Source organism: Oncorhynchus tshawytscha, unplaced genomic scaffold (assembly GCF_018296145.1).
Source record: "Oncorhynchus tshawytscha isolate Ot180627B unplaced genomic scaffold, Otsh_v2.0 Un_scaffold_1746_pilon_pilon, whole genome shotgun sequence".
Classification (NCBI taxonomy): domain Eukaryota; kingdom Metazoa; phylum Chordata; class Actinopteri; order Salmoniformes; family Salmonidae; genus Oncorhynchus; species Oncorhynchus tshawytscha.
In genome coordinates this window covers 70,001-82,500 of record NW_024609798.1, presented here as the reverse complement: position 1 = coordinate 82,500, position 12,500 = coordinate 70,001, and the positions used below count along the sequence as shown (strand labels likewise).

The 12,500-nt window shown below is 38.2% G+C and overlaps 1 protein-coding gene across 3 annotated transcripts in view; it reads left to right on the top strand.

Moving 5' to 3' along the window:
• Nucleotides 1-12,500, top strand: part of klhl5 (kelch-like family member 5) — a 64,675-nt gene that overhangs the window by 38,581 nt on the left and 13,594 nt on the right. For all 3 annotated transcript variants that reach the window (XM_042318258.1, XM_042318259.1, XM_042318257.1), the window contains 5 exons: nucleotides 826-942; nucleotides 1,115-1,164; nucleotides 2,450-2,624; nucleotides 7,500-7,575; nucleotides 8,827-8,913. In XM_042318258.1, coding sequence (XP_042174192.1) covers nucleotides 826-942; nucleotides 1,115-1,164; nucleotides 2,450-2,624; nucleotides 7,500-7,575; nucleotides 8,827-8,913 — 505 coding nt within the window. The remainder of the gene's footprint in view (nucleotides 1-825; nucleotides 943-1,114; nucleotides 1,165-2,449; nucleotides 2,625-7,499; nucleotides 7,576-8,826; nucleotides 8,914-12,500) is intronic.

Here is a 12,500-nt window from a genome sequence, read left to right as displayed (position 1 = left end):
TGTATTGATGAGTGTATTGATGAGTGTATTGATGAGTGTATTGATGAGTGTAATGATGAGTGTAATGATGAGTGTATTGATGAGTGTATTGATGAGTGTATTGATGAGTGTATTGATGAGTGTATTGATGAATGTATTGATTGATGTGTAGGTGAATGTATTGATTGACGTATAGATGAGTGTATTGATTGACGTATAGATGAATGTATTGATTGACTTATAGATGAATGTATTGATTGATGTGTAGGTGAATGTATTGATTGACGTATAGATGAGTGTATTGATTGACGTATAGATGAATGTATTGATTGACGTATTGATGAGTGTATCGATTGATGTATTGATTGACGTATAGAAGAATGTATTGATTGACGTATAGATGAATGTATTGATTGACGTATTGATGAGTGTATCGACTGATGTATTGATTGACGTATAGATGAATGTATTGATTCAGGTATAGATGAATGTATTGATTGACGTATAGATGAGTGTATTGATTGACGTATAGATGAATGTATTGATTGACGTATAGATGAGTGTATTGATTGACGTATAGATGAATGTATTGATTGACGTATTGATGAGTGTATCGACTGATGTATTGATTGACGTATAGATGAATGTATTGATTCAGGTATAGATGAATGTATAGATGAATATATTGATTGACTTATAGATGAATGTATTGATTCAGGTATAGATGAATGTATAGATGAATATATTGATTGACTTATAGATGAATGTGTAGATTCAGGTATAGATGAATGTATAGATGAGTGTTTTGATTGACGTATAGATAAATGTATTGATTGTATTGTTCAGGTATGAAGTACCATCTCCTGCCTCATCGGCGCCCCCTGCTGCAGAGCCCCAGAACCAGACCTCGTAAATCTACTGTAGGAGCCATGTTCGCTGTTGGGGGTATGGACGCTACCAAAGGTTAGCCCTGATGTTCACTGTAGGGGGTACGGACGCTACCAAAGGTTAGCCTCTGATGTTCACTGTAGGGGGTACGGACGCTACCAAAGGTTAGCCCTGATGTTCACTGTAGGGGGTACGGACGCTACCAAAGGTTAGCCTCTGATGTTCTGTGTGTGTGTGTGTGTATCAGGAGCCACCAGTATAGAGCAGTACTGCCTGCGTCGGGATGCGTGGAGCCAGGTAAACAAATCAACCTTATATTAAATTATAAAATATTATATTTTATATTATATATATATATTCAACACATTTCCCCCCCAACAAATGAAACCTTATATTTATATTATATATTATTATATATTTAAACCTTATATTATATATTATTATATATTTAACCCTTATATATTATTATATATTTAAACCTTATATTTAACCCTTATATTATATATTATTATATATTTAACCCTTATATGTTATTATATATTTAAATCTTATATTATTATATATTTAAACCTTATATTATATATTATTATATATTTAAACCTTATATTATATATTATTATATATTTAAACCTTATATTTATATTATTATATATTTAAACCTTATATTATATATTATTATATATTTAAACCTTATATATTATTATATATTTAAACCTTATATTATATATCATTATATATTTAAACCTTATATTATATATCATTATATATTTAAACCTTATATTATATATTATTATATATTTAAACCTTATATATTATTATATATTTAAACCTTATATTATATATCATTATATATTTAAACCTTATATTATTATATATTTAAACCTTATATTATTATATATTTAAACCTTATATTTATATTATTATATATTTAAACCTTATATTATTATATATTTAAACCTTATATTTATATTATTATATATTTAAACCTTATATATTATTATATATTTAAACCTTATTTATATTATATATTATTATATATTTAAACCGTATATTATATATTATTATACATTTAAACCTTATATTATTATATATTTAAACCGTATATATATATTATTATACATTTAAACCTTATATTTATATTATATATTTAAACCTTATTATATATTATTATATATTTAAACCTTATTATATATTATTATATATTTAAACCTTATTATATATTATTATATATTTAAACCTTATATTATATATTATTATATATTTAAACCTTATGTTATATTATATATTTAAACCTTATGTTATATTATATATTATTATATATTTAAACCTTATATTTATATTACATTATAAATTATTATATATTTAAACCTTATATTATATTAAACACATTTCCCCCCCAACAAATGAAACCTTATATTATATATTATTATATATTTAAACCTTATATATTATTATATATTTAAACCTTATATTATATATTTAAACCTTATATTATATTAAACACATTTCCCCCCCAACAAATGAATGTCCAGTTGTTTTAACCAAAACTAGAAGGTGAGATTAAAGACTCAAAGCTTTCCAGGTGGCGGTGTTGAGCGGGCGCAGACTCCAGTTCGGGGTGTGTGTGTTGGATCGACGTCTCTACGTGGTCGGGGGTCGGGACGGACTGAAGACCCTCAACACGGTGGAGTGTTACGACCCGGACGGTGGCAGCTGGAGCGTCATGACGCCCATGTCCACACACAGACACGGGCTGGGTGAGAACAGACAATACGGGTTGTCTGGTACATACTGTAATATCTATAGGTGATACTGTAATATCTATAGGTGATAGTAATATCTATAGGTGATACTGTAATATCTATAGGTGTTAATATATACTGTAATATCTATAGGTGATACTGTAATATCTATAGGTGATACTGTAATATCTATAGGTGATAATATATATACTGTAATATCTATAGGTGATAGTGTAATATCTATAGGTGTTAATATATACTGTAATATCTATAGGTGTTAATATATACTGTAATATCTATAGGTGTTAATACATACTGTAATATCTATAGGTGTTAATATATACTGTAATATCTATAGGAGTTAATATATACTGTCATATCTATAGGTGTTAATATATACTGTCATATCTATAGGTGTTAATACATACTGTCATATCTATAGGTGTTAATATATACTGTAATATCTATAGGTGTGAATATGTAATATCTATAGGTGCTAATATATACTGGAATAATATATACTGTAATCTCTATGTGTTAATATATACTGTAATAATATATACTGTAATATCTATAGGTGTTAATATATACTGTAGTATCCTAGGTGTTATTACAGTATATATTATCTATAGGTGTTAAAATATACTGTAATATCTATAGGTGTTAATATATACTGTAATAATATATACTGTAATATCTATAGGTGTTAATATATACTGTAATATCTATAGGTGTTAATACATACTGTAATATCTATAGGTGATAATATATATACTGTAATATCTATAGGTGATAGTGTAATATCTATAGGTGTTAATATATACTGTAATATCTATAGGTGTTAATACATACTGTAATATCTATAGGTGTTAATATATACTGTCATATCTATAGGAGTTAATATATACTGTCATATCTATAGGTGTTAATACATACTGTCATATCTATAGGTGTTAATACATACTGTCATATCTATAGGTGTTAATATATACTGTAATATATATAGGTGTTAATATATACTGTGATATCTATAGGTGTGAATATGTACTGTAATAATATATACTGTAATATTTATAGGTGTTAATATATACTGTAATATCTATAGGTGTGAATATGTAATGTCTATAGGTGTTAATATATACTGTAATATTTATAGGTGTTAATATATACTGTAATATGTATAGGTGTTAATATATACTGTAGTATCCTAGGTGTTAATATATACTGTAATATCTATAGGTGATAATATATACTGTATCCTAGGTGTTAATATATACTGTAATATGTATAGGTGTTAATATATACTGTAGTATCCTAGGTGTTAATATGTAATATAATATCTATAGGTGTTAATACATACTGTCATATCTATAGGTGTTAATATATACTGTAATATCTATAGGTGTGAATATGTAATATCTATAGGTGCTAATATATACTGTAATAATATATACTGTAATATCTATAGGTGTTAATATATACTGTAGTATCCTAGGTGTTATTACAGTATATATTATCTATAGGTGTTAAAATATACTGTAATATCTATAGGTGTTAATATATACTGTAATAATATATACTGTAATATCTATAGGTGTTAATATATACTGTAATATCTATAGGTGTTAATACATACTGTAATATCTATAGGTGATAATATATATACTGTAATATCTATAGGTGTTAATATATACTGTAATATCTATAGGTGTTAATACATACTGTAATATCTATAGGTGATAATATATATACTGTAATATCTATAGGTGATAGTGTAATATCTATAGGTGTTAATATATACTGTAATATCTATAGGTGTTAATACATACTGTAATATCTATAGGTGTTAATATATACTGTCATATCTATAGGTGTTAATATATACTGTAATATATATAGGTGTTAATATATACTGTGATATCTATAGGTGTGAATATGTACTGTAATAATATATACTGTAATATTTATAGGTGTTAATATATACTGTAATATCTATAGGTGTGAATATATACTGTAATATCTATAGGTGTGAATATGTAATATCTATAGGTGTTAATATATACTGTAATATGTATAGGTGTTAATATATACTGTAATATCTATAGGTGATAATATATACTGTATCCTAGGTGTTAATATATACTGTAATATGTATAGGTGTTAATATATACTGTAGTATCCTAGGTGTTAATATGTAATATAATATCTATAGGTGTTAATACATACTGTCATATCTATAGGTGTTAATATATACTGTAATATCTATAGGTGTTAATGTATACTGTAATATCTATAGGTGTGAATATGTAATATCTATAGGTGCTAATATATACTGTAATAATATATACTGTAATCTCTATAGGTGTTAATATATACTGTAATAATATATACTGTAATAATATATACTGTAATCTCTATGTGTTAATATATACTGTAATAATATATACTGTAATATCTATAGGTGTTAATATATACTGTAGTATCCTAGGTGTTATTACAGTATATTATCTATAGGTGTTAAAATATACTGTAATATCTATAGGTGTTAATATATACTGTAATAATATATACTGTAATATCTATAGGTGTTAATACATACTGTAATATCTATAGGTGTTAATACATACGATATCTATAGGTGTTAATATATACTGTGATATCTATAGGTGTTAATATATACTGTGATATCTATAGGTGTTAATATATACTGTAATATCTATAGGTGTTAATACATACTGTAATATCTATAGGTGTTAATACATACTGTAATATCTATAGGTGTTAATACATACTGTAATATCTATAGGTGTTAATATATACTGTAATATCTATAGGTGTTAATACATACTGTAATATCTATAGGTGTTAATACATACTGTAATATCTATAGGTGTTAATACATACTGTAATATCTATAGGTGTTAATGTATACTGTAATATCTATAGGTGTGAATATGTAATATCTATAGGTGCTAATATATACTGTAATAATATATACTGTAATCTCTATAGGTGTTAATATATACTGTAATAATATATACTGTAATATCTATAGGTGTTAATATATACTGTAGTATCCTAGGTGTTATTACAGTATATATTATCTATAGGTGTTAAAATATACTGTAATATCTATAGGTGTTAATATATACTGTAATAATATATACTGTAATATCTATAGGTGTTAATACATACTGTAATATCTATAGGTGTTAATACATACGATATCTATAGGTGTTAATATATACTGTGATATCTATAGGTGTTAATACATACTGTAATATCTATAGGTGTTAATATATACTGTAATATCTATAGGTGTTAATACATACTGTAATATCTATAGGTGTTAATACATACTGTAATATCTATAGGTGTTAATACATACTGTAATATCTATAGGTGTTAATACATACTGTAATATCTGTAGGTGTTAATATATACTGTAATATCTATAGGTGTTAATATATACTGTGATATCTATAGGTGTTAATACATACGATATCTATAGGTGTTAATGTATACTGTGATATCTATAGGTGTGAATATGTAATATCTATAGGTGTTAATATATACTGTAATAATACATACTGTAATATCTATAGGTGTTAATACATACTGTAATATCTATAGGTGTTAATACATACTGTAATATCTATAGGTGTTAATACATACTGTAATATCTATAGGAGTTAATATATACTGTCATATCTATAGGTGTTAATACATACGATATCTATAGGTGTTAATATATAATGTAATATCTATAGGTGTTAATATATACTGTAATATCTATAGGTGTTAATACATACTGTAATATCTATAGGTGTTAATACATACTGTAATATCTATAGGTGTTAATACATACTGTAATATCTATAGGTGTTAATACATACTGTAATATCTATAGGTGTTAATACATACTGTAATATCTATAGGTGTTAATACATACTGTAATATCTATAGGTGTTAATATATACTGTAATATCTATAGGTGTTAATACATACGATATCTATAGGTGTTAATATATACTGTGATATCTATAGGTGTGAATATGTAATATCTATAGGTGTTAATATATACTGTAATAATATATACTGTAATATCTATAGGTGTTAATACATACGATATCTATAGGTGTTAATATATACTGTGATATCTATAGGTGTTAATATATACTGTAATAATATATACTGTAATATCTATAGGTGTTAATACATACTGTAATATCTATAGGTGTTAATACATACGATATCTATAGGTGTTAATATATAATGTAATATCTATAGGTGTTAATGTATACTGTGATATCTATAGATGTTAATATATACTGTAATATCTATAGGTGTTAATATATACTGTAATATCTATAGGTGTTAATATATACTGTAATAATATATACTGTAATATCTATAGGTGTTAATATATACTGTAATATCTGTAGGTGTTAATATATACTGTAATATCTATAGGTGTTAATATATACTGTGATATCTATAGGTGTTAATACATACGATATCTATAGGTGTTAATGTATACTGTGATATCTGTAGGTGTTAATATATACTGTGATATCTATAGATGTTAATATATACTGTAATATCTATAGGTGTTAATATATACTGTAATATCTATAGGTGTTAATATATACTGTAATATCTGTAGGTGTTAAAATATACTGTAATATCTGTAGGTGTTAATACATACTGTAATATCTGTAGGTGTTAATATATACTGTGATATCTATAGGTGTTAATACATACTGTAATATCTATAGGTGTTAATATATACTGTAATATCTATAGGTGTTAATATATACTGTAATATCTGTAGGTGTTAATACATACTGTAATATCTATAGGTGTTAATATATATTGTAATATCTATAGGTGTGACAGTACTTGAGGGTCCAATGTATGCAGTAGGAGGGCATGATGGGTGGAGCTACCTCAGCACTGTAGAGAGGTGAGTCCGACCCTGTTCATATGACTTTACAGGTCTGGTCATATGACTTTACAGGTCTGGTCATATGACTTTACAGGTCAGGTCTGGTCATATGACTTTACAGGTCTGGTCATATGACTTTACAGGTCAGGTCTGGTCATATGACTTTACAGGTCAGGTCTGGTCATATGACTTTACAGGTCAGGTCTGGTCATATGACTTTACAGGTCTGGTCATATGACTTTACAGGTCAGGTCTGGTCATATGACTTTACAGGTCAGGTCTGGTCATATGACTTTACAGGTCAGGTCTGGTCATATGACTTTACAGGTCTGGTCATGTGACTTTACAGGTCAGGTCTGGTCATATGACTTTACAGGTCAGGTCTGGTCATATGACTTTACAGGTCAGGTCTGGTCATATGACTTTACAGGTCAGGTCATGTGACTTTACAGGTCTGGTCTGGTCATATGACTTTACAGGTCAGGTCTGGTCATATGACTTTACAGGTCAGGTCATGTGACTTTACAGGTCTGGTCTGGTCATATGACTTTACAGGTCAGGTCTGGTCATATGACTTTACAGGTCAGGTCATGTGACTTTACAGGTCTGGTCTGGTCATATGACTTTACTGGTCTGGTTATATGACTTTACTGGTCTGGTTATATGACTTTACAGGTCTGGTCTGGTCATATGACTTTACAGGTCAGGTCTGTTCACATGACTTTAGAGGTCTGGTCATATGACTTTCTCTGTCTCTCTCTGGCTCTCCCTCTCTCTCTGTCTCTCTCTCTGGGGCTCTCTCTCTCTGGCTCTCCCTCTCTCTCTGTCTCTCTCTCTGGGGCTCTCTCTCTCTGTCTCTCTCTGGGGCTCTCTCTCTCTGTCTCTCTCTCTCTCTCTCTTCTCTCTCTCTGGGGCTCTCTGTCTCTCTCTCTGTCTCTCTCTCTGTCTCTCTCTTTCTCTCTCTCTCTGTCTCTCTCTCTGTCTCTCTCTCTGTCTCTCTCTGTCTCTCTCTCGGTCTCTCTCTTTCTCTCTCTCTGGGGCTCTCTGTCTCTCTCTCTGTCTCTCTCTCTGTCTCTCTCCCCCTCTCTCCCCTCTCTCCGTCTCTCTCCGTCTCTCTCCGTCTCTCTCTGTCTCTCTCTGTCTCTCTCTCTCTCTCTCTCTCTCTCTCTGTCTCTCTCTGTCTCTCTCTGTCTCTCTCTGTCTCTCTCTGTCTCTCTCTGTCTCTCTATGTGTTTCTCTCGCTATACACTGTGTGTGTGTGTGTTCCAGGTGGGATCCTCAGGCTCGTCAGTGGAGCTTCATCGCCAGCATGGCAACACCTCGATCTACTGTAGGAGTAGCTGTACTCAGCGGAAAGTAGGTACACACACACACACACACACCGTACTGTGGAGAGGGAGGGAAGGTAGGTTTCATACAGTATATATGAGGGCCTTAGAGCAGGTCATTCTATATGTCTACTGTTAGTATTCACTGGTGATGCTGCGGGAACAGGCTTTCTGTTAGTATTCACTGGTGATGCTGCGGGAACAGGCTTTCTGTTAGTATTCACTGGTGATGCTGCGGGAACAGGCTTTCTGTTAGTATTCACTGGTGATGCTGCGGGAACAGGCTTTTTGTTAGTATTCACTGGTGATGCTGCAGGAACAGGCTTTCTGTTAGTATTCACTGGTGATGCTGCAGGAACAGGCTTTCTGTTAGTATTCACTGGTGATGCTGCGGGAACAGGCTTTCTGTTAGTATTCACTGGTGATGCTGCGGGAACAGGCTTTCTGTTAGTATTCACTGGTGATGCTGAGGACTCGTGTGATGGAGCTCAGGACTCGTGTGATGGAGCTCAGGACTCGTGTGATGGAGCTCAGGACTCGTGTGATGGAGCTCAGGACTCGTCTGATGGAGCTCAGGACTCGTCTGACGGAGCTCAGGACTCGTCTGACGGAGCTCCAGGACTCGTCTGACGGAGCTCCAGGACTCGTCTGACGGAGCTCCAGGACTCGTCTGACGGAGCTCCAGGACTCGTCTGACGGAGCTCCAGGACTCGTCTGACGGAGCTCCAGGACTCGTCTGACGGAGCTCCAGGACTCGTCTGACGGAGCTCCAGGACTCGTCTGACGGAGCTCCAGGACTCGTCTGACGGAGCTCCAGGACTTGTCTGACGGAGCTCCAGGACTCGTCTGAGGGAGAGACTTGTCTGACGGAGCTCCAGGACTCGTCTGAGGGAGAGACTCGTCTGACGGAGCTCCAGGACTCGTCTGAGGGAGCTCCAGGACTCGTCTGATGGAGAGACTTGTCTGACGGAGCTCCAGGACTCGTCTGAGGGAGAGACTCGTCTGACGGAGCTCCAGGACTCGTCTGATGGAGAGACTCGTCTGACGGAGCTCCAGGACTCGTCTGAGGGAGAGACTCGTCTGACGGAGCTCCAGGACTCGTCTGATGGAGAGACTCGTCTGATGGAGCTCCAGGACTCGTCTGAGGGAGAGACTCGTCTGACGGAGCTCCAGGACTCGTCTGACGGAGCTCCAGGACTCGTCTGACGGAGCTCCAGGACTCGTCTGACGGAGCTCCAGGACTCGTCTGACGGAGCTCCAGGACTCGTCTGACGGAGCTCCAGGACTCGTCTGACGGAGCTCCAGGACTTGTCTGACGGAGCTCCAGGACTCGTCTGACGGAGCTCCAGGACTCGTCTGACGGAGCGACTCGTCTGACGGAGCTCCAGGACTCGTCTGACGGAGCTCCAGGACTCGTCTGACGGAGCTCCAGGACTCGTCTGACGGAGCTCCAGGACTCGTCTGACGGAGCTCCAGGACTCGTCTGACGGAGCTCCAGGACTCGTCTGACGGAGCTCCAGGACTCGTCTGACGGAGCTCCAGGACTCGTCTGACGGAGCTCCAGGACTCGTCTGACGGAGCTCCAGGACTCGTCTGACGGAGCTCCAGGACTCGTCTGACGGAGCTCCAGGACTCGTCTGAGGGAGAGACTTGTCTGACGGAGCTCCAGGACTCGTCTGAGGGAGAGACTCGTCTGACGGAGCTCCAGGACTCGTCTGATGGAGAGACTCGTCTGGCGGAGCTCCAGGACTCGTCTGAGGGAGAGACTCGTCTGACGGAGCTCCAGGACTCGTCTGATGGAGAGACTCGTCTGACGGAGCTCCAGGACTCGTCTGATGGAGAGACTCGTCTGATGGAGCTCCAGGACTCGTCTGACTGAGCTCCAGGACTTGTCTGACGGAGCTCCAGGACTCGTCTGATGGAGAGACTTGTCTGATGGAGCTCCAGGACTCGTCCGTTCTGCCTCCCCTGTCCTCTGAACACACATCCGTCTGTCGCTAAAGGGTCTCCCAATCCATGTGTCTGTGACAGACCGAGGGAGGGGTTATTCCCCCCAGACTGAGGGAGGGGTTATTCCCCCCGCAGACCGAGAGGGGTCATTCCCCCCAGACTGAGGGAGGGGTCATTCCCCCCCAGACCAAGAGGGGTCATTCCCCCCAGACCGGAGGGGTCATTCCCCCCAGACCGAGAGGGGTCATTCCCCCCCGCAGACCGAGAGGGGTCATTCCCCCCCGCAGACCCGAGAGGGGTCATTCCCCCCGCCGAGAGGGGACCCCCGAGAGGGGTCATTCCCCCGCAGACCCGAGAGGGGTCATTCCCCCCGCAGACCCGAGAGGGGTCATTCCCCCGCAGACCCGAGAGGGGTCATTCCCCCCGCAGACCCGAGAGGGGTCATTCCCCCCGCAGACCCGAGAGGGGTCATTCCCCCCGCAGACCCGAGAGGGGTCATTTCCCCCGCAGACCCGAGAGGGGTCATTCCCCCCAGACCCGAGAGGGGTCATTCCCCCCGCAGACCCGAGAGGGGCATTTCCCCCGCAGACCCGAGAGGGGTCATTTCCCCCCCGCAGACCCGAGAGGGGTCATTCCCCCCCGCAGACCCGAGAGGGGTCATTTCCCCCGCAGACCCGAGAGGGGGCAATCCCCCCGCAGAGAGGGGTCATTTCCCCCGCAGACCGAGAGGGGTCATTTCCCCCGCAGACCGAGAGGGGCATTTCCCCCGCAGACCGAGAGGGGTCATTTCCCCCCGCAGACCGAGAGGGGTCATTTCCCCCCGCAGCCGAGAGGGGTCATTTCCCCCCATTTCCAGACCGAGAGGGGGCATTTCCCCCGCAGACCGAGAGGGGTCATTTCCCCCCGCAGACCGAGAGGGGTCATTTCCCCCGCAGACCGAGAGGGGTCATTTCCCCCCGCATTTCCCCCAGACCGAGAGGGGTCATTTCCCCCAGACCGAGAGGGGTCATTTCCCCCGCAGACCGAGAGGGGTCATTTCCCCCGCAGACCGAGAGGGGTCATTCCCCCGAGAGGGGGTCATTCCCCCGCAGACCGAGAGGGGTCAGGGGAGAGGGGTCATTTCCCCCGCAGACCGAGAGGGGTCATTCCCCCGCAGAGGGGTCATTCCCCCAGACCGCAGACCGAGAGGGGTCATTTCCCCCGCAGACCGAGAGGGGTCATTTCCCCCGCAGACCGAGAGGGGTCATTTCCCCCCGCAGACCGAGAGGGGTTATTCCCCCCAGACCGAGAGGGGACATTCCCCCCGCAGACCGAGAGGGGCAGGCCGAGAGGGTCATTTCCCCCAGACCGAGAGGGGTCATTTCCCCCCCCAGACCGAGAGGGGTCATTTCCCCCCGCAGACCGAGAGGGGCCATTTCCCCCCCGCAGACCGAGAGGGGTCATTTCCCCCGCAGACCGAGAGGGGTCATTTCTCCCCCGGGCCGAGAGGGGTCATTTCTCCCCCCGCAGACCGAGAGGGGCCATTTCTCCCCCGGACCGAGAGGGGCCATTTCCCCCCGCAGACCGAGAGGGGTCATTTCCCCCGCAGACCGAGAGGGGTCATTTCCCCCGCAGACCGAGAGGGGTCATTCCCCCGCAGACCGAGAGGGGTCATTTCCCCGCAGA